A 21,641-nucleotide genomic window follows, 5' to 3' on the forward strand; every position below is an offset into this window, starting at 1 on the left:
CAGACTCCAGAGACCAGCCCCTCCAGTAAAGTTCCCTCCCATTCTTCTGATGTAATCCCCCAAACTGTGCCCCTCACCAGACAACTCTGTAGTATTGTCCCTCAGCTATTCCTCCCTGCTTCCCACAGAAACCCTAGACTACAGACCCTATGTAGTGATAACTCCACTCCCCAGTTGAATTCTCTTTCCACAAAAGACTTCCATTCTCTTATATTTCCAACTAAATGCCATCGGATTCCCAATTCGTGTCTTTCCAAGCCTCGCTTTTCCAGCTAACCGCCCTCCCCAGGAACTTCTGATCCATCTATCTTCAGAGAACCCCAGAGGGTCTTGCTCAGCTGATTCTCACAAGAAGACTCTCCACAGACACTGTGACTGCCCCCCTAGGCAGCCATTCATCCAAAGACTTGGGCACCTAATCCCTTAGTTGAGAGGGGATGTGAGATCCACAGTATCTTAGAATCTTCTCAGACAATTGAGGCTCTTGTGTGCTGGGGACTCCCAGGGAATCCCATTTCTCCATGTAAATCCTTTTCTCAGCACCCTCAAACTAGCTGTCCCCTAGAAGGCACTAGAGTCCTGTTTTCTGGGCAACTTCCCCAAAGGATTTAACGGACTTCTTCTGTTGAAAGGGAGCTTCGGTTTCTTCTGAGCTAGGCTCTCTGTCCATTCTAGAAACCTTAAGCCATCTTTGAATCCCAGAGTACTGCACTCTATCTGATCTCCTTCCAGGAGACCAGTCTCTTTACCCTTCTAAATTGAAGGGGCTCCCTCTACGCTTTCCCTGTCTCCAGTGTGTGGCTCAGAATCCCACACACGCCTTCCTGGACGGCCCCAGCCGCCTGCCCCCTTCCTCCCCTCCGCACAGCTGTCTCCAGCTGTTCTCTGCAGCCCCGGGGGAGAAAGGGAGGGGGTGCCCTCGCAGGATACGTCCGGCCTTCTTTGGCTCAGCGGGCTCGGGGCTCCCCAAGGGTCCGGAATGCGGAGCCGCCGCCCTACCCCCGCCGCACCCCTCTCTTTGTTTACCCCGCCGCACAGCTGGCAGAGCCCCGCCCAGAGGTGGCCTGGGGCCCAGCGAGGGCGCGCAGAGGGGAGAGGAGGCGCGTTCCCGTCGCGGCCCCGCCCCCGGGCGACAGGAGGCGGGAAGGCAGAGCTAGAACTCTGGAGCGGGAGCCGGAGGGGAGGTGGGCGGAGACAATGCGCGGTGGGTGGGGCTAGGACGCCCAGATAGCCGAGGAGGTGGGGCGGGAGCAGCGTGAGCCCGAGAGCCCGGGGAAATCCGCGTGAGGAAAGGAAGGTGGGCGGGGCTAAAGGCAGCAGGTTAAACACCTAGATAGGCGAGCTTTAGAATCCCGGGGGTAGGAGGTAATGTGGGCAAGGCTCTTAGAAGGCGAGGCATAGCCAGTGGGCGGAGATTGAGTGTCGTGGACCTGGCCAGACGGAATGTGCGCGTGCCTAGAATGCTAAAGAGACAGAGTTGGGAAAGGGGAGTGGTGTTAGGGGGTGGCCAAAACGTTGATTTAGGCAATGGAAGAGACCAGCGCAGGGTCTGCGTAGCTAGAACAGCAAAAAATCCAGCCTGGTGAAAAGATGGGCGGGGCTAAGTGCTAAGGAAAGAAGTTGAGTGGTCGCGGCTGAGCCAATGGGCGGGGACAGCGCTGCCTGGGTGGGGCTGGAACACGGTGGACTCGACCTCAAAGTGGGACTCGAGAGGAAGGGCGGAGTGACCTGAAAGTGAAGAGCGGGAGGGCGTGGTGAACTGACCCAGTGGGAGGGGCTATACCAGAGGGCTGTAAGACCAGACCCAGCCAATGCAGGTGGTCTGGGTGGGTGGGGGTGACACAGGACAGCTCAAGGCCGAGCGGCTTACAACCACTAGGTGACAACGTTAGGGACTGAGTTAGCCTCTCTCCTCCCCCTCCCCCCCAGTCCTGTGTCCCTTGATCTGTCACAACGGCGGTGTGTGCGTGAAGCCTGACCGCTGCCTCTGTCCCCCGGACTTCGCTGGCAAATTCTGCCAGCTGCATTCCTCAGGCGCCCGGCCACCGGCCCCAGCCATGCCAGGTCTCACCCGCTCGGTGTACACCATGCCACTGGCCAACCACCGCGACGACGAGCACGGTGAGGAGGGCGCGGCCAGGGTCCCCTCTGATCCCTCTGTCCACTACCTCGCCGTTTCTCTGACCCCCATCTTTCCTGCCTTCCCCTAAGTACCCTTCTCCAGTGCGCCCTTCCGCCCATTCCTAGTCCCATTCCGTAAGAACTGGGGTGTAGACACCCCTTTGCCCCGCCGTGCCTCCCTCCAGGCGTGGCGTCCATGGTGAGCGTCCACGTGGAGCACCCGCAGGAGGCGTCCGTGGTGGTGCACCAGGTGGAGCGTGTGTCCGGCTCTTGGGAGGAGGCGGACGCCGAGGCAGTGGCACGGGCGGAGGCGGCGGCGCGGGCGGAGGCGGCGGCGCCCTACACGGTGCTGGCACAGAGTGCGCCGCGCGAGGACAGCTATTCGGATGCCTCGGGCTTCGGTTACTGCTTTCGAGAGCTGCGCGGAGGCGAAGTGAGCAGAGGCGGGTGGGGAGGGGCCCGGAGCGTGCCACCACGCGGGGGCGCGCTCACCCAACACTTTTCCCACAGTGTGCGTCCCCGCTGCCCGGGCTCCGGACGCAGGAGGTGTGCTGCAGAGGGGCCGGCTTGGCCTGGGGCGTTCACGACTGTCAGGCATGCTCGGAGCACCTGGGTAAGTCCCAGGACGTCCCTGAGGTGCTTGGAGCTGGGGAGAGGTGATAACCCCGTGGCCCCTGGTACCCTGCCCATAGACAAACCCTGTTCACAAATTCTAACCACACGTACCCTGTTGTGGGGATCATTTCCAGTCTAGATCTATCCATACCGCTCTGGTACCGCCCACTCCACTTTCTGACTTTGTTTACTCTGTTCTCACCCCACATTTATACCATGGCCCCACTCATAAATTTCTGGAACCTCCCACGTTGCCTTCTGCCAGACGGCTTATCTCAGGCTCACCTTGCACTCAAGCCACACTCATCTTTTAATCTCTCCCATCGCTCTTTTGTCCCCGCCCATCTATTTTGGCTCCGCCCGCCCCTGGCCCACCCCTCTCTTCTCTCCACAGGCATTTCCGACCGAGTGGGCACCCCAGATGGACCGTGTCCAACCGGCTTTGAAAGGGTTAATGGGTCCTGCCAAGGTGAGCGGGGGCAGGAGTGGGAAGGGCTTGGCTCTACGAGCCGGGCTGGCAGGGAGCTCCCATCCCTGATGCCCCTGAGCCCACGGCATTCCTCCTAGATGTGGATGAGTGCGCGACCGGCGGGCGCTGCCAGCACGGGGAGTGTGCAAACACGCACGGTGGGTACACGTGCGTGTGTCCGGACGGCTTCCTGCACGACTCGTCCCGCAGCAGCTGCATCTGTGAGCCACGGGAGAGGGTTGAGGCTGGACTGCCCGCCTGTCCGCCAGGCCCTCAGACCCCATACCAGAGCACCCCCCCGGGGTCTTTAATTGCCTTAGACTCCCACGATCCCCCCAGACTCCCGGGTCCCCCCAGTCACTCTTATTAGACACCCCCCCCCAGAACGTCTCGGATTCTTACATACTCTCAGACTCCTTGGACCTTCTTCAGCCCCTCTAAGAACCCCTCAAACTTTTAGATCCATATCCCTTCCGATCTTCCGACTTCCTTTAGCTTTTCTCAGGCCCCCAAATCCCTTCCTCTCCCTGGACCACCAGACCTTCTGCAGACCTTGAGATCCTTCTCAAATTCTCCCATTGCCCCCTCAGGCCCTAAACCTTTCTCACACCTCCAGACCCCTCACCTCTCCTGAATGGCCTTTACAGACTTCTTCTGAATGGCCTTTACACCCACCAACCCCTCCCGGGGACCATCCTCCTGTCTCCCAGATCCCTTCGCCCCCACCATTCCCTATAGTGGAAAGCCCGCCCTGAAGAATTTCCTCCCCCACCCCCAGCCCAGCACGTGATCTCAGAGGCCAAAGGGCCCTGCTTCCGCGTCCTCCGCGACGGTGGCTGCTCCCTGCCCATTCTGCGCAATATCACCAAGCAGATCTGCTGCTGCAGCCGCGTGGGCAAAGCCTGGGGTCGAGGCTGCCAGCTCTGCCCACCGTTTGGCTCAGGTGAGCAGCCTCCTGCCCAGCCTATTTCTAGACTTGACTAAACGCGGTGCCCACCCTAGGTGCCCCAGGCCCTCAGATCCCCAGAGTGGACTCCACCAGGGTTCCACCTCACCTTTGGCCACCCCCACCCACCCCTGAGACAAACCCCTTCGCATCAACCCCAGCCTTGACTACCCCTAGCCCTTGAGGTATGCTGCCTGCCCAACCCTGTCCCCAAGCTTTGGCCAAGTCTGGAGTTCCAGAGATCCTGCCTTCAGTCTAAGCTCCGTCCCCACCCCAGATAGCCCTTCCCAGAGACAGTCCCCTGGCGGTGTAGCTTCTACCTAAAAACCAGACCCTTCAACAAACCAAAGCAGATCCCACCCTCAACCCCTGTCCCTGTCACTCTCCCAAATAGGAAAAAACATCCTTGGTCCCACTCATACCCTCAGGGACGTCCCATTCTTTGGCCAGTGTACCACCCCAAACCAACATCCAACCCAAACCCCTGATACACACCCAGGCCAAGCCTTGCCCCCAGTCTAGATTCCTCTTCTGTCTCATTCCTTCCTGCTTTCATGCCCTCTCTCTGCCCCTCTCCCTCCCTTTCTTGTTCCTAGAGGGTTTTCGGGAGATCTGTCCAGCTGGCCCTGGCTACCACTACTCGGCCTCTGACCTCCGCTATAACACCAGACCCCTGGGCCAGGAGCCACCCCGAGTGTCCCTCAGCCACCGGGCTCCACCCTCCACCTCTCGGCCACCCACAGGTGAGCTGGCTTCTGGAGGAAGAGGTGTCATCTCTGAGGGGCTGCCCTAGCCTCATAAGGAGGGGGACACCCAAATCCAGCTCTCCATTCATTGATATTCCTTTGTTTTTTGTTTTTGTTTTTGTTTTTGTTTTTTAACCAGGCTTTCTGCCCACACACCGTCCAGAACCCCGACTTGAGCCAAGGCCAGGCCCTGAGCTTCCCCTGCCCAGCATTCCTGCCTGGTCTGGTCCTGAGATCCCTGAATCAGGTGCAGTAGAGGGGATCGAGGGCATCAATGGGGGGGTATCACAGGTGGGGGTTCTAGCGGGGAGCTCTAAGGTGAGGATTCCAGGTTAGGGATGTTACAGCCAGAGGACTTAAGGAATGTGTGGGAAGAGAGAAAGATTTGGAGAGCTGAGTGTTGGGTAACATTAGGAGCTGGTATCAGACAGGCCTGGGTTCAAGTTCTCACTTGATTGCACAAGCCATTTAACCTCTCTGAGCCTCAGTGTCCTTATCTGTAACATGAGGATCATTGTGAGGATTCACTGAACTATCCCTGAAGAGTCTGCCACATAGTAAGTGCTGAGTTAATGCTGGACAATTGTTTTTCACACAGAGGGCACTAAGAACGTATCTCGGTCAGAGGACCGGAAAGCAAATATTCAGAAATGGAGACTTTGGGGGTGGCAATAAGGGGAATTCAGGCAGAGGATCTGATGAGAAGTCCCATAATAAAGGAGCGGAGGATCAGAGGTGGAAGAGGGGTGGGGAGGGACAGACGTGAGGGTGTCTTAGGCCAAGCGTCTGAAGGAATTGTACGGGGGTGAAAGGGACAGAGGATTCAGAGATGGGGGAACCCTGGCTGACTGGACTCCCCAGGTCCCTCTGCGGGCGTGTGTCAGCGCAATCCCCAGGTCTGCGGCCCAGGACGCTGCATCCCCCGGCCCAGTGGCTACACCTGCGCGTGCGATTCGGGTTTCCGGCTCAGCCCGCAGGGCACACACTGCGTCGGTGAGCCCGACAGAGAGGGTGGACGGAGGCGGGGCGGGGCATCTCTGTCCACCTCCTCCTGACCAGCCCCTTCCTGGCCCTCAGACGTGGACGAATGCCGCCGCGTGCCCCCGCCCTGTGCCCCCGGGCGCTGTGAAAACACGCCAGGCAGCTTCCATTGCGTGTGCGGCCCGGGCTTCCGAGCCGGCCCGCGGGCTACGGAGTGCTTGGGTGAGAAATCCGCCCTGCCCAGCTCCAGGCTCCACCCCTGCCCGGGTCTCCCTCCAGCAGTTCCCGCCCTCCCACGCTTCCCCACGCTCCCGGTCCCGCCCCCAGACCCGCTCCAGCTCTCCCTTCGGCCCCACCACGCTTCTTCCCCGCCCAGCCGGCTTTTCCCGACGGGGCGGGTCCCTGCTGTACAACTAGCCGCCTTCTCTCCCTAACCCTGTCCCGCTGCGCTCCTCCCTTGGCCCCGCCCCCACCATATTCCCAACTAGCTCCCGCCCTCCCTGAGGCCCCGCCCCTGTTCTACAACCGCGGCAACCTAGCACCTGACTCCTGATTCCTAACCTGCCGCACCTAGGCCCGGTACTCTAAACGCCCCTTGCCTCGCTTCTGCCCTCCCTTGGTTCGATCCCCATAGCCGCCCTTCCCTCCATTGCCCTGCCTAGATCCTGCCTTTCCCAAATTGCCCCCCCCCCTCACGGTTCCCCTCTCCGCCTCTGCCCTGCCCGGCTCCCCAGTCCTCATCTTGCCCTTCCTTCTCACCTGCCCCGCCCCCCCCCCCCCCCCCCGTCCGCCTACGCCTCAATCCTACCCATTCCTTGCTCTCCTTACTGTCCCTGGCTCGCTCCCCAGTTGGGCCCAGGCCCAAGTCTGGCTCCACCCCTGCCCTCCCCTCCTTCCATCCTCCCAGAGCCCTCGGAGGGCGGGCGTGGGGGCCGTGAGGGGGAGTGTCTGCCCCAGTCTGAACCCCCGGGTTTGTGACTACAGACGTGGACGAGTGCCACCGCGTGCCGCCGCCGTGTGACCGCGGGCGCTGCGAGAACACTCCAGGCAGCTTCTTGTGCGTGTGCCCCGCTGGGTACCAGGCTGCCCCCCACGGAGCCGGCTGCCAGGGTGAGGAACTGACAGGGACAGAGGGGAAGGGGATGTGCGGGGAAGGGTAGAGTGGCAGTGATGAGGGATGGAGAAACTGAGCAAGAGGCAGGGGGAGGCTGATTGCTGCGAGACGGGGCGGGGGGAGGGGGCAAGTTCTGAGAACCAGACACGCAGCCTGATGGCTGTAGAGACACAGTGCCACGGGGACGGAGAGGCCAAGTGATCGAAAACAGAAAAGCTGAGTCATTGAGGATGGAGAGGCTGGAGGATGGAGAGAGATGTCAGTTCTGGGGGAAGGGGGTAGAGTTATGGAGAACAGGACAGAAAGAAGCCGACTGATGCTGACTAGAGTTCTAGGAGGCAGACAGGAAGCTTGGGGATTGAACAGGTAGAGGGATGTAGGGTGGAGAATTTGAATAATGGGGAATGGGGGGCAGAACGAGACAGACAAGGAGGCAGACTGATGGAGGTCAGGGAGGCAGAGGGGAGCACGGGGTGGGGGACATAAAGGTGTGACTCTGGGCCCCTTGCCCCGGGCAGATGTGGACGAGTGCACGCAGAGCCCAGGCCTTTGTGGCAGAGGGGTCTGTGAGAACCTGTCTGGCTCTTTCCGCTGTGTTTGCCCGGCTGGCTTCCGGGGCTCGGCGTGTGAAGAAGATGTGGATGAGTGTGCCCAAGAGCCACCGCCCTGCGGGCCAGGCCGCTGTGACAACACGGCTGGCTCCTTCCACTGTGCCTGCCCTGCTGGCTTCCGCTCCCAAGGACCGGGGGCCCCGTGCCAAGGTGAGGGTGTCGAATGCAAGCCCACTCCACCCCCATTTGCTGTGGGGACTGGGAAGAGACATGGTTGGGGTCAGAGAGGCAGAGTAATGGGGCTTGGTGATGGAGGACAGGGGCAGAGGAGTACTGAGAGGGTGGGGAGGGTCTGATTCAAGTCTTCTCCCCTTTCTGCAAATATGAGGGTGCTCTCCCTTCCGCCTCCCTTTTGGAATGATACTTTTGTGCTTGTGGGAACCCTAGGGAGGGGACAACTGACATGGGGAGGGCAACATGCAGGAGGTGGTGCCCTAGCTTCACCCTGGCAGCTGGAGAGACCATTAATGGGGAAACAGGGAAGGAATCTGTCCTCCTGGGAGATGGGATGAGCCTGGGCAAAGTCCAAGAGACTGCCTCCAGACTGCAATGTTGGGGTAGGTGGTGATGGCAATGGAGATGTTTGGGTCCAGGCCCCTTTCTCAGCCCCACTGGTCCCCTCTGCCCCAGATGTGGACGAGTGTGCCCGTAGCCCCCCGCCCTGTGCCTATGGCCGGTGTGAGAACACAGAAGGTGGCTTCCAGTGTGTCTGTCCCACCGGCTTCCAACCCAACGCTGCCGGCTCTGAGTGCGAGGGTGAGGCCGGGGAGGGAGGGAGGCATGTGGATGGGGGAGGGGGGCTTTGGGCTGCTCCTTCAAGGCCACCTTCTCCCCTGCCCCCCAGATGTGGATGAGTGTGAGAATCATCTGGCATGTCCTGGACAGGAGTGTGTGAACTCCCCTGGCTCCTTCCAGTGCAGAGCCTGTCCTGCTGGCCACCACCTACACCATGGCCGATGCACCGGTGAGACCAAGCCCTGGCTATGACCTTAGACCTGCACCGTGACCCCTGACCTGGCCCATTATCTCCTGACCTGGACCTCAATCCTCTGGACCCTGACCCTCAGAGTCTGATTGTGACTCTTTTTTTTTTTTAATTTTTTTTCAACGTTTATTTATTTATTTTTGGGACAGAGAGAGACAGAGCATGAACGGGGGAGGGGCAGAGAGAGGGAGACACAGAATCGGAAACAGGCTCCAGGCTCTGAGCCATCAGCCCAGAGCCCGACGCGGGGCTCGAACTCATGGACCGCGAGATCGTGACCTGGCTGAAGTCGGACGCTTAACCGACTGCGCCACCCAGGCGCCCCTCTGATTGTGACTCTTGACCTAGATTATGGGCCTCTGACCCATATTGCAAGTCTTGGCCTGGACCACCACCCTTGACTCTGAATGTGACTTCTGATTCTGTGGCCCCTGAACCCTCAACCTGTCTGTGACATTTGAACCTAACTATTACCCCTACTGATAAACTCTCCCTACAACCCTGATAGCAATTGTAACCCTTCTGATCCTGACTGTCCCTTGACCCTGAATGTGACCTGTGACTCCTAAACTTGACCATGACATTTGACCTAACCATAACTCCTGACCATAACCCTTGACTCTCTGTGACCTTTGATCTTGTCTCTTTCATTGACCCTGCCCATTCTCAGAATACCTTCCCTGGCGTATTGGGTTCATGATCCCTGACCCTGACCCCTGACTAGAGGCAGAATTCTGGGCTCTGACTGTTACCCCTGACCTGAATTGGTCTCAGATTCCAGTCACTGACTCTAACCCCTGATTTAACAGAATGCCATCCAATCATCTTGGTTTATAATACCTGACCTCTTACCCTAATTAATTTCTGACCCCAGTCCTCATCCAGAGTCCCTTCACCGACTCCAGGATCCTGGCACAGGGAGTTGCCAGAAAACCTGGCCTACAAGACCCCCAATTATGGTCGCCAGAATCAGGGAATCTTGGTCTCTCCAACCTGCTCCTGCTATGGATCTTTCAGCTCATATCCAACTCAAGACACTACCCACCAACTTCTCTAGAGCCCTCTGCCACGAGAGGATCCATCCAGCGTCCCTAAACCAGACCCCTCCCTCCCTTTTTTTTTTTGAGACAGAGCATGAGCATGAGCAGGGGAGAGGCAGAGAGAGAGAGAGGGAGACACAGAATCTGAAGCAGGCTCCAGGCTCTGAGCTGTCAGCACAGAGCCCTACGAGGGGCTTGAACTCACGGACTGTGAGATCATGACCTGAAGTCGGATGCTTAACTGACTGAACCACCCAGGCGCCCCAAACCAGATCCTTTCTGAAACCCCTGTTCCCACAGATGTGGACGAGTGCAGTTCAGGTGCCTCCTGCGGCCCCCATGGCCACTGCACTAACACCGATGGCTCCTTCCGCTGCAGCTGCGCGCCTGGCTACCGGGCGCCGTCGGGTCGGCCTGGGCCCTGCGCAGGTGGGCAGGGTGGGGAGAGGGCGGCGAGAGGACCGGAGAACCTGGGGGTGGGGTCCGAGCTCCTGGACAAAGCCTGATGGGGAGGTAGAAGCTGGACTAAAAGGATGTGGGTGGGGCTTAGAAACCCGCCCTCTGGGGTGTGGCTTAGGGGAGGAGTTGATGCTTCTTGGGCCAGGACCCCGCAGCCCTATTTCTCCCATACCCTAGATGTGAACGAGTGCTTAGAGGGAGACTTTTGTTTTCCCCACGGCGAGTGCCTCAACACCGACGGCTCCTTTGCCTGCACTTGTGCCCCCGGCTACCGGCCCGGACCCCGCGGAGCCTCTTGCCTCGGTCCGTACCCAGGCTGGGCCTGGACCGGGAAAGGGTGGGCTTTCACCCAGAAAACCGGGACGGGGAGAGGGCGGAGGCGGCGCCTGACGTTTTGGACTGAGGTCTCAAAGCGTCAAAGCGGGGCTTGTGGAGCCTCTTGGCGTCGGCCAGGGAGGGCAGGGGTTTGGAGGGGGGAAAGGCGGAGTCGGGATAAACTGCTCCGTGATTGGAAAGGACGGGGCCTGAACGCGTCGGAGGGGTGGGGCTTTCAGGGAAAGGAGGAGCCTAAGGCAGGCTGGGGGCGGAGGAGGGTGGGAAGAAGGGGAGACCTCAGCCAGAGAGGCGGGGCAAGGGCGGTGGAGGGGCTTGCCCGAGAATGGTAAGCCGAGCAGGTGGTCCGCGGTTTCGGACACTGTCCTGCAGACGTGGACGAGTGCAGCGAGGAGGACCTCTGCCAGAGCGGCATCTGTACCAACACCGACGGCTCCTTCGAGTGCGTGTGTCCTCCCGGACATCGCGCCGGCCCAGACCTCGCCTCCTGCCTGGGTGAGAGGCGCCTGCCCGGCCTGATCCCTGCCCCTCTGCCTCTCCTGCTCTGCCATTTGCCTCCCCTCCACTGCTTCCTCCCTTCCCCGCTTCTGACTCTCCTCTCCCTTCCTTAACTCCCCCACCTGTTCTTATTTGCCTCCCAGCCTCCCCTGTTTCCCGCATCTGACTGCTCTGCCTCCTTTCTTTTTTTTTTTTTTTTAATTTTTTTTCAACGTTTTTTATTTATTTTTGGGACAGAGAGAGACAGAGCATGAACGGGGGAGGGGCAGAGAGAGAGAGACACAGAATCAGAAACAGGCTCCAGGCTCTGAGCCATCAGCCCAGAGCCCGACGCGGGTTTCGAACTCATGGACCGCGAGATCGTGACCTGGTTGAAGTCGGACGCTTAACCGACTGAGCCACCCAGGCGCCCCATCTGCCTCCTTTCTCAGACATAGACGAATGTCGAGAGCGGGGCCCGGCCCTGTGCGGGTCCCAGCGTTGTGAGAATTCCCCTGGTTCCTACCGCTGTGTCCGAGACTGCGACCCTGGCTACCACGCGGGACCTGAGGGCACCTGTGACGGTGAGACTACTCTCCTTCCCCGCTCCTGTCTCTAGAACTAGTTGCTGGAATGAGCTCCCTTGGGGACGGAGGAGGCGCACCCTGACTTTCCAATGCACTTAACTGTGTCCCCATCTCTGTGGTGGAAATAAGCCACCGGGGTGCCCTTGCATTTTCCCCTGGAAGTGAGGTGGGAAGATGGGGGTGGAGGGGAGGGGAGACACTCCTACCAGATACCAGGCCAAGCCTCACTTCCAGAAGCAGCCCTCTCTGCTCCTCTAGCTCAGTGCACATTTTAGGCTAGACCCCAGCAAGACATCTCCTCCAGGAAGAACTGTCAGCGCCTCCACAGCTTCCAGTGGGTTTCTTTCTGTCTGGGTCCCTTGAAGCCTGCCTTCTTTCACCTTCCACCACTCCCTCTACTTCCAGCTGCCCTCCCGGGTCACCGAGAGGGGCCCAACCCGGGCTGTCCTGGGCCCATCCTTTCCCAGTTCAAAATTCCCCAGGTTCCACCGTGCTGGGCCTTGCCCGTTTAAACACCGCCTCCCAAGTTCTATTCCAAGTCTCTCCGGATTCTGTGCTTTCCCCCGTTCTTCAGACTTCTCCAGCGCCCCTGCCCCGCCCCAAACGTGTAGGCCCACCCCTTCCAGTCCCAGCTCTTGCCTGCCCTTATCATTCCTTACGCCTTCCCCCACACCCTCCTCCCTCCCTTCCCAACCCCCCTGCCCTGTTTCCCCACCAGGCTCCAGCGGGGTACTGATGAGACAGGAGGTTGGGGCTAATGGAAAGATTTGTTTTTGCATAGTGTGTGGGTCAACATTTTGGGGAGCAGATGAAATGACTGTGGGCTATCTTTGGCTCTCTGGCTGCCAGACCTCTGATCCGTGGAAGCCTAGTTTCAGGGGACTTCGTTAGCTCATTCTGCAGGAATTCATTAAGCACCTACTGTGTGCCAGACAGTGGCAATGAGCCAAACAAAATCGATGCCCTCACGGAGCTGACAGTGGGGGAGTGGGAGTGGGGGGAGGGAGAGACAGACAGTAAGTATGTAAATAAATTCAAGCTTCATTCAGCAAACAGTTTGGGGGCACACACTGTGTGTCAGGCACGGTTCTATACCCTGGGGTTACAGGGGGGAACAAGACAGACACAAGTCCCTGCATTATGGAGGTTATAGTCTAGGGAGGTGACAGTTGGCATGTTAAAAAATACATGGATATTTTTGACATATTAATATAATGTCAACTTTAAGAAGGGAAATAGAGAGGTGTCTGGGTGGCTCAGCTGGTTAAGCAGCTAACTATTTTATTTTTTACATTTATTCATTTTGAGAGACAGAGAGAGACAGAGCATGAGCGGGGAAGGGGCAGAGAGAGAGGGAGACACAGAATTTGAAGCAGGCTCCAGGCTCCGATCTGTCAGCACAGAGCCTGATGTGGGGCTCGAACCCACAAACTGTGAGATCATGACCTGAGCCAAAGTCGGACACTTAACCGACTGAGCCACCCAGGCACCCCTAAGCAGCTAACTCTTGATCTCAGCTCAGGTCTTGATCTCAGGGTCGTGAGTTGAAGCCCCATGTTGGGCTCCACGCTGGGTATGAAGCCTACTTTAAAAAAAAAAAAAAAAAAAAAAGGAAAATAAAACATGATAAATGGACACAGATGATAGGGCAGTGGGGGAAGGGGTACTAGGAGAACTTGACCTAGACACTTGAGTGAAGTTAAAGAGGGAGCCATGTACGCCTGGGTGGCGCAGTCGGTTAAGCGTCCGACTTCAGCCAGGTCACGATCTCGCGGTCCGGGAGTTCGAGCCCCGCGTCAGGCTCTGGGCTGATGGCTCGGAGCCTGGAGCCTGTTTCCGATTCTGTGTCTCCCTCTCTCTCTGCCTCTCCCCGTTCATGCTCTGTCTCTGTCCCAAAAATAAATAAACGTTGAAAAAAAAATTAAAAAAAATAAATAAAGAGGGAGCCATGCAGATAGCTGAGGGAAGAGTGTTCCTGACAGAGGAAACAGCAAGTGCAAAGGCCCTGAGGTGGGCCCGTGTTTGGACTACGTGAGAAATGGCGATGAGACCTTAAAAGAGTCTCAACACTTCAGAAGCTCAGACTCCTAGAACACCGGATTTATAGGGACTTCTCAATCATGGGAACCGGAAGCGGCATCAGGAACTTGTGAATCCAGGCCTGTGACTCCCCTCCCCTCCCCCCACCCTACTCTTTTCCAGACGTGGATGAATGCCAAGAATATGGCTCAGCGATTTGCGGAGCCCAGCGCTGTGAGAACACCCCCGGCTCCTACCGCTGCACACCAGCCTGTGACCCTGGCTATCAGCCCACGCCAGGGGGCGGATGCCAGGGTGGGTGTCCATCAGGCACTGGGTGAGATGTGGAGGGCATGGAAAGCCCAGCAATGGCCTGACTGTCTGGTGGTTGCAGATGTGGACGAATGCCGGAATCGGTCCTTCTGCGGGGCCCACGCCGTGTGCCAGAACCTGCCAGGCTCTTTCCAGTGCCTCTGTGACCAGGGATACGAGGGGGCCAGGGACGGGCGTCACTGCGTGGGTACGGGGCTCCGGGGGGGGGGGGGCGGGCAGAGGGTGGGGAAGAGGTGGGTCAGGCCCTGCTCCTCTCTGTAGACCTGAACAAATGTGAGTTTACACTTGGTGTGTGAACAGATATGAACTGACACATTCGGGTTGTAGAATTTAGACTCTGGAATATACAGCATTTCCCTTGTCAGTCAGGACTCTTCTGGTTGCAAGCAACAGAAACCCTATTCGTTCAGATCTTGTTTTGGGAGGGCTTAAAAAATATGTGCATAAAGTCTGTAAAATGCACACTAATCTTTTTTTTTAATGGACACTAACCTTAGGTACACAGAAATATTTTCTTTTTTCCCAACATTTTGTGAGGAAAATTTCTTTTTTTTAACATTAAAATTTTTTTTTTAATTTTTTTTTCAACGTTTATTTATTTTTGGGACAAAGAGAGACAGAGCATGAATGTGGGAGGGGCAGAGAGAGAGGGAGACACAGAATCGGAAACAGGCTCCAGGCTCTGAGCCATCAGCCCAGAGCCTGACGCGGGGCTCGAACTCACGGACCGCGAGATCGTGACCTGGCTGAAGTCGGACGCTCAACCGACTGCGCCACCCAGGCGCCCCTAAAATTTATTTTTAAATGGCTATTTATTTTTGAGAGAGAGACAGAGTATGAGTGGGGGAGGAGGAGAGAGAGAGGGAGACAGAATCTGAAACAGGCTCCAGGCTCTGAGCTGTCTGCACAGAGCCTGACGCGGGACTCAAATGCACAAACCATGAGATCATGACCTGAGCCGAAGTCAGACGCTTAACTGACTGATCCACCCAGGCACCCCCCAAATTTTTTTAATGTTTGTTTATTTTTGAGAAAAAGAGAGAACACACACAAGTAGGGGAGGGGCAGAGAAGAGGGAGACACAGAATCCAAAGCAGGCTCCAGGCTCCAAGCTGTCAGCACAGAGCCTGATGTGGGGCTTGAACTCATGAACTGTGAGATCATGACCTGAGCTGAAGTCAGACACCCAACCAACTGAGCCCCCCAGGTGCCCCTGAGGAAAATTTCTAAACATGCAGAAAATTGAAAGACCTGTAGAATGAATTTCTGCACACCACGTATATTCCATTATCATTATTTTATTATCCTTATTTCCTCATCTATCTGTCTGTAATCCATCTTATTTCTGGGATAAGTTTAAAGGTAAATTGCAGCCATCAATGCACGTCTCCCTAAGTTCTTCAGTATGCATAGCACTAACCAGATTTCAGTAGGCATTTACAGATTTTTTTAAAATGTTTATTTTTGAGAGAGAGAGACAGAGAGAGAGAGAGAGGCAGGGGAGGGGCAAAGAGAGGAGACACAGAATGCAAAGCAGGTTCTAGGCTCTGAGCTGTCAGCACAGAGCCCAATGTGGGGCTTGAACCCATGAACCGTGAGATCATGACCTAAGCTCAAATCAGATACTTAAAAAAAATTTTTTTAATGTTTTTTAAAATTTTATTTTTGAGAGAGAGAGACAGAGTATGAGTGGGAGAGGGGCAGAGAGAGAGGGAGACACAGAATCTGAAGCAGGCTCCAGGCTCTGAGCTGTCAGCACAGAGCCTGCTGCGGGGTTCGAACTCACAGACCATGAGATCATGACTTAAGTTGAAGTCAGACGCTTAACTGACTGAGCCATTCAGGTGCCCCTCAAGTCACATACTTAACAGACTGAGCCACCCAGGTGCCCCCTACAGATATTTTTTATCTGAGGTTCAATTTATATACAGTGAACTGCATGAATCTTAATGATATATTCTTTACATTTGACAAGCACACAAGCTTGGTTTCTTTGAAAAAAATTAAAATGGTGAAGTCCTGGAATATGTTTGAACTTTGGGCATAGTTGGATCCAGGAATTCTAACAAGGCTAGCTGTCTCTCCCTCTCACCTCTGCTTTCCCCTGTTGTATTTCTGCTCAAGCAGACTCTTTTCAGAGTGACAAAGAAGGCCCTGGCATCTCTGGGCTCATATCCTCAGCTTGGCAACCCTAGGGCTAACGAGGGAGGCTCTTTCTTGGTAGTTCTACCAAAAGTCCCAGAACTAGCTTTGATTGGCCCAGTATAGTCACCGCCTATCTCTCTGAACCAGAGAAATGCAGTAATCTGGTTGGCCAAGCCTGGAACTTGTGCCCACCCCTCAGAGTAGATTTAACCCTACTCATAAATACATGAGTTGAAAATGGAGGGACAGAGGGCTCCCAGGGAAAATTCAGGGTCTGTCACCAGAAGATAAGTGGATGATGGGGTCTGGGTCATGAAGAATACCCTTCTATTTGAAAGCTCAGACTTTTAGAGCTTTGGAATCACAGACACCTACAACCATTGACTCTCCTTCCCCTCTGTCTCTTGCTCACAGATGTGAATGAATGTGAAACACTACAGGGTGTGTGTGGAGCTGCCCTCTGCGAGAATGTTGAAGGCTCCTTCCTGTGTGTCTGTCCCACCAGCCCTGAGGAGTTTGACCCTATGACTGGACGTTGTGTTCCCCCACGAACTTCTGCTGGTAAGACTGATGTGTCTGTTTAACTGATGGCTTCAGGGCTCACAGAAAAATGATGTGGTCTAACCATTCCCATCATGGGCAGGCTGCCATCAGTTAAATGTTGTGGTTTTAAAGAACAATAAAAAATTCAGAACACGTGGGTTAACATGGGCGGTGAGACCGGGGTCAGCCCTGTCCCTGACTCTACCAGATTCCTTCTTTCAACAAATGTTCACAGGGCATCCACTGTGTTTAGGCCTTATTCTAGGTACCAGAGACATGGTAGTGATCAGGAGAGACCACTCTTTCCTTAAGGAGCTCACAGTCCAGTGGGAGAAGGCAGAGATATCACCAGAGAGTGACAACCAGAGAAATCAGGGCTGGAAGGAGGAAGCTCAGGCCAGAAGGAACAAGGCTGTGGATGGGGAAAGGCTGGGGGATTATGGGAATCCAGAGGAGGAGCCTACCCCAGCTGGAGAGGGAAGTGAGAGCTTCCTATAGGAGGGGAGGTCTGAGCTGAGAGCAGGAGGAAGAGTAGAAATAAGCCAGGTGATGTGGGTGAGGGAGGGCATTCTGGGCAGAGGACACAGCAAGGGCAAAGGCCTGGCAAGGCAAGAGAGGACCTGCCATGTTTGAGGAACAAAAATAAGTTCGGGGTGGCATGCTGGGCACAGCACGGGAAGGGGTGGGGAGAAGTGAGGCCGCAGAAGGATGCAGTGCTAGATCACACTGATTTACCCTCTCAGGGGGCTGGCCTTTCCTGAGGGCACTGAGGCACCGTGGGAGGGTTTTGAGTGGGAGAGGGGGATAATCAGAATCTGGCTGCCATGTGCAGGTGGGCTGGAGGGGGTGACACTAGGGGCTGGGAGCCTAGGGAGCATCCAGGGCAGGGACCTGGGCAGGAGAGGAGAAGACTGGACCAAGGCAGGGGCCATGAGAGGGGAGGGGAGGGTGGTGGCAGGAGGCGAGAGGCCAAGTGGAGAGGCTGTGGGCTGCCTGGGGGGGGGGGGGAGGTGTCCAGGTCCAAGCCTAGGTTTGGGGACAAAGACTCTGAGGCCAGCTGGGGACACATTGGATGTGAGGACCCAGAAGGTAGCCAGGAGGCCAGAGGAATCCCCCCACCCCATCCCAAACTGCAGCTGGGATGATGGGCCAGACACCTGGGAGGGTGTGAGGTGCCAAAATGACAGGAGGTGAGAATGGGAGAAACGAGGACAGATGGTGAGAGGTGTGGCGTCTGGTTCAGCCTCGGTTTGGGGGCCTCAGTTTCCTCGTCTGTAACATGGGGGTGGGAGGCTCAGCCCATACTGGCTGGGCTAAAGCCCCTTGTTTCTCCAGGCACATTCCCGGGCTCACAGCCCCAGGCACCTGCCAGCCCAGGTCTGCCTGCCAGGCCACCTCCGCCTTCCCCACCCCGCCGGCCCAGCCCGCCTAGGCAGGGCCCCGCGGGCAGCGGGCGCCGCGAGTGCTACTTTGACACAGCAGCTCCCGATGCATGTGACAACATCCTGGCACGGAATGTGACGTGGCAGGAGTGCTGCTGTACCGTGGGTGAGGGCTGGGGCAGCGGCTGCCGCATCCAGCAGTGCCCCAGCACGGAGACAGGTGGGCATGGGCTCCTGGGCGGACATAGGGCTGAGGGTTTGGGTAGAAATAGGCAGGCATGCGACTGGGACAGAGGACACATTTGGACATGGGCTGGGGCACTGGTACTGTACGGGCAAGAGTAAGCTGCCAGCCAGGCGGGCGTGAGGCTGAGAGGTGGGCACAAACAGGCACGGGGCCTGAAAACTTGGGTGAGCAGGGGGCAGGAGTAAGCCCTGAGATAGATGGGCGGGAGCAAGCCCAGGGTGCAGGGCAGGGGCCCGGGCCAGGGTGTCTGGGCTCAGCTTTGTCTCTCTGTGCAGCTGAGTATCAGTCATTGTGCCCCCATGGCCGGGGCTACCTGGCACCCAGTGGAGACCTGAGCCTCAGGAGGGGTAAGCTGAGACTTCAAGCCCCACTCACCCTCAGCCCCCAGGCCCAGCTCCATCTCACCCTGTTTTCTTCACCTCTATCTCCCAACCTTTTTCTGTCTCTACCCCGCCCCCTCGCCTAGCTCCACCTTTCCCGATCTCTACCTCTGGGTCTCTGTCGCCACCTTTCGGTCTCTCTCTTTCCCCGGTCAAGCCTCAGAATCACACATTCCCCCCATCCAGCCGCCCCACACCCCGGCCCCATCTCTCTTGGTGTGGGGCGCACCTCTGACCCTCCTTCCCGCAGACGTGGACGAGTGCCAGCTCTTCCGAGACCAGGTGTGCAAGAGCGGTGTGTGCGTGAACACGGCCCCAGGCTACTCATGTTACTGCAGCAACGGCTACTACTACCATGCCCAGCGACTGGAGTGCGTCGGTACGAGCTTCGCCTGCCCCCCCCCCTCCCCGTTCCCCCCCCACCCCCGCCCAACCCTCTACCAAGCCAGCGCCTCTCTGGAATGTCGCCACCGCCAGCAGAAGTCCTTCCCGAAGTCTAGACTCCATCTATCAGGCTGTCAACGCGCTGGGGAAGTGGGAAAGGGTAGAGGGCTACTTCCTGACCACTCCCTCCATGCCTCCCTAGATAATGACGAGTGCGCAGACGAGGAGCCGGCGTGTGAAGGCGGCAGCTGCGTCAACACCGTGGGCTCTTATCACTGCACCTGCGAGCCCCCACTGGTGCTGGACGGCTCCCGGCGCCGCTGCGTCTCTAACGAGAGCCAGAGCCTCGGTAGCCCCGCCCCGCCCCCGGGCCCGCCCCGCCCCTCGCTCTCCGGGCTCAGCCCCACGCCCAGGCCACGCCCCCCGCGCACGTGCTCGGCCACGCCCCCCCCCCCCACGCCCTATTTACTTTCGGTGTCTGACTCTGCCACCACGGCCGGGCTGGCTGGTCTGGTGTCGGGGATTTGCTCTAAAGCCAAGGTTCCGGAGGAGCCTGGCACTTGCTGGCCGTGTGTACCTGCACGTTGCTTATCGCCTCTTGGCCGCAGCTTCCTTCTGGCACCTTGGGTGGACTACCTTACAGGGTGGCTGTGAGGAATTTCAATTTCAGGACCGTTATGGGACCCGATCTTACAAAGTGCCAAAGCCATGCTTCCTCTTATTATTTCACTGTGTGTCTCTGTCCCCTTCCACCTCTCTGGGGTTTCTGTCTTTAGGTTTTTCTCTGAATTTCTGCCACTCTCTGGGTCTGTCTTTGTTTCTAGGGATCTGTTCCTTTTCGTCTCTCTCTCCATCTTTACTTTCCTGTTCTTGGATTCTCTGACTCTTTCGATGTGTTTGTCTCTATCTCTTTGGGTCCTTTCTTTTTGCCCAATGACCCAAACTCTCTTCTCCTTCCACTTCCTGTGTCTACATTCCCCCCCCCCCCACCCGCTTTCTCCTCCTATGTGACTGCCTCATGCCAGACCAAGCGCATACTCCCCTGGAGCTATCTCAGAGGCCTTCTGGGAGTCAGATCACAGCTGAGGAGAAGCGTCTGGTGTTAGGCACTGGGTAGCTGGGCTGCTCCAGCACAGGAGATGGCCAAGAATTTGGGAGGGTCCTATCCTGCCTGTCCCACCCTGATGCATGCTGTCTCTGCCCTCAGATGACAATCTGGGAGTGTGCTGGCAGGAAGTGGGGGCTGACCTCGTGTGCAGTCGCCCTCGGCTGGATCGCCAGGCCACCTACACAGAGTGCTGCTGCCTCTATGGCGAGGCCTGGGGCATGGACTGTGCCCTCTGCCCCGCTCAGGACTCAGGTACTACGACCTGCCTGGGTCATACTCAGAGGCCAAGACATCCCATGAGACACCCACCCCCCACCCCGCCAAATCCTGGACCTTTAGACCTCAAATACCAGTTGTTCAGACACACCGTCCTGGCCCACAAACTACCTGGTCAGAGCTCACAGACCTCCGAGTCTTAATGTATTGGACACTCACTTCCAGGTGCCTAAGACCCCAACCCACAACCCCAGAGATCCCCCAAATCTTGGCTCTTGGAACTCCTGAGTCCCCCAATCTTTAGCCCATGGGAACTCAGTCCAGGCCCAAAACCCTGATCCTTGGTCCTCAGACCTCCAGGTCCCATGGCTCAGATCCCATCCTGGCCCCTGAGCACCCCAGTAACAGTCCTGGGACTCCCCAGTTCTGGTTCCTAAAACACCCCCAACCAATTTCTCTAGGCCTCTAGTCCAATATCCCATGGGTCCTCCCTATTCCAGCACTTGGACCCTGATTCCTAGTCCCAGTACTTAGTACTCTCAATCCCAGCACCATGGAATCCCAGTCACAACCCTCAGCCCTAATCCTGCCTCCACAAACCCTATCGGGCCCTGCAATCTCAGCTCCCTCATTTGAAGTCCCTCCCATGCCTCAGCCCAAGGCCCTCCTCCTCTCCTCTCCTCTGGGCTCCTCTTTCCAGCCAGGGAACATGAATGGTGGGTTCTGAGGGCTAACCACGAGGCTTGGCTCCTATTCACAGATGACTTTGAGGCCCTGTGCAATGTGCTGCGCCCCCCTGCATATGGCCCCCCACGGCCAGGTGGCTTTGGACTCCCTTACGAATATGGCCCTGACCTAGGTCCACCCTACCAGGGCCTTCCCTATGGGCCCGAGCTGTACCCGCCACCCGTGCTACCCTACGACCCCTACCCACCACCTCCTGGGCCTTTCGCCCGCCGAGAGGCCCCCTACGGAGCACCACCCTATGACATGCCCGACTTTGAGGACGACGGTGGCCCATATGGTGAATCTGAGGCTGCGGCACCACCCGGCCCGGGAACCCGCTGGCGCTATCGGTCCCGCGACACGCGTGGCTCCTTCCCAGAGCCTGAGGAGTCACCTGAAGGTGGAAGCTATGGTGGTGAGCACTGCGGGCGAGGGATGGAGACCAAGAGGAAGAGTCGGGTATGCAGAGAGATGGAAACAGGGAAGACGGAGGGAGATAGATCCAGAAACAAAGAGAAGCTGGGGTCGGGGGTTGGCTCAGAGAGATGGGAGAACACAGATACAGTAGGAGAGAGCGTCAGAGAGCAGCGATGAAGAGGGACAGAAACATACCTGCAGACCAAGGAGCTGAGGACAGGAGGAAAGTGATGGGGAGCAGTGCTAGGGAAACCTGG

The 21,641-nt window shown here is 57.3% G+C and overlaps 1 protein-coding gene across 2 annotated transcripts in view; it reads left to right on the forward strand.

The window, feature by feature from the left end:
* Positions 1-21,641, forward strand: part of LTBP4 (latent transforming growth factor beta binding protein 4) — a 29,281-nt gene that overhangs the window by 5,849 nt on the left and 1,791 nt on the right. For both annotated transcript variants that reach the window (XM_047836119.1, XM_047836120.1), the window contains 27 exons: positions 1,930-2,121; positions 2,307-2,554; positions 2,632-2,734; positions 3,131-3,205; positions 3,304-3,426; positions 3,984-4,148; positions 4,748-4,894; positions 5,037-5,144; positions 5,759-5,890; positions 5,975-6,100; positions 6,863-6,988; positions 7,511-7,753; positions 8,234-8,359; positions 8,448-8,567; positions 9,929-10,057; positions 10,265-10,390; positions 10,793-10,915; positions 11,350-11,481; positions 13,687-13,818; positions 13,898-14,023; positions 16,396-16,542; positions 17,860-18,126; positions 18,429-18,500; positions 18,784-18,912; positions 19,120-19,266; positions 20,125-20,277; positions 21,002-21,382. In XM_047836119.1, coding sequence (XP_047692075.1) covers positions 1,930-2,121; positions 2,307-2,554; positions 2,632-2,734; positions 3,131-3,205; positions 3,304-3,426; positions 3,984-4,148; positions 4,748-4,894; positions 5,037-5,144; positions 5,759-5,890; positions 5,975-6,100; positions 6,863-6,988; positions 7,511-7,753; positions 8,234-8,359; positions 8,448-8,567; positions 9,929-10,057; positions 10,265-10,390; positions 10,793-10,915; positions 11,350-11,481; positions 13,687-13,818; positions 13,898-14,023; positions 16,396-16,542; positions 17,860-18,126; positions 18,429-18,500; positions 18,784-18,912; positions 19,120-19,266; positions 20,125-20,277; positions 21,002-21,382 — 4,098 coding nt within the window. The remainder of the gene's footprint in view (positions 1-1,929; positions 2,122-2,306; positions 2,555-2,631; positions 2,735-3,130; positions 3,206-3,303; positions 3,427-3,983; positions 4,149-4,747; positions 4,895-5,036; positions 5,145-5,758; positions 5,891-5,974; positions 6,101-6,862; positions 6,989-7,510; positions 7,754-8,233; positions 8,360-8,447; positions 8,568-9,928; positions 10,058-10,264; positions 10,391-10,792; positions 10,916-11,349; positions 11,482-13,686; positions 13,819-13,897; positions 14,024-16,395; positions 16,543-17,859; positions 18,127-18,428; positions 18,501-18,783; positions 18,913-19,119; positions 19,267-20,124; positions 20,278-21,001; positions 21,383-21,641) is intronic.

The sequence above is a fragment of the Prionailurus viverrinus genome, chromosome E2, assembly GCF_022837055.1.
Source record: "Prionailurus viverrinus isolate Anna chromosome E2, UM_Priviv_1.0, whole genome shotgun sequence".
NCBI lineage: Eukaryota > Metazoa > Chordata > Mammalia > Carnivora > Felidae > Prionailurus > Prionailurus viverrinus.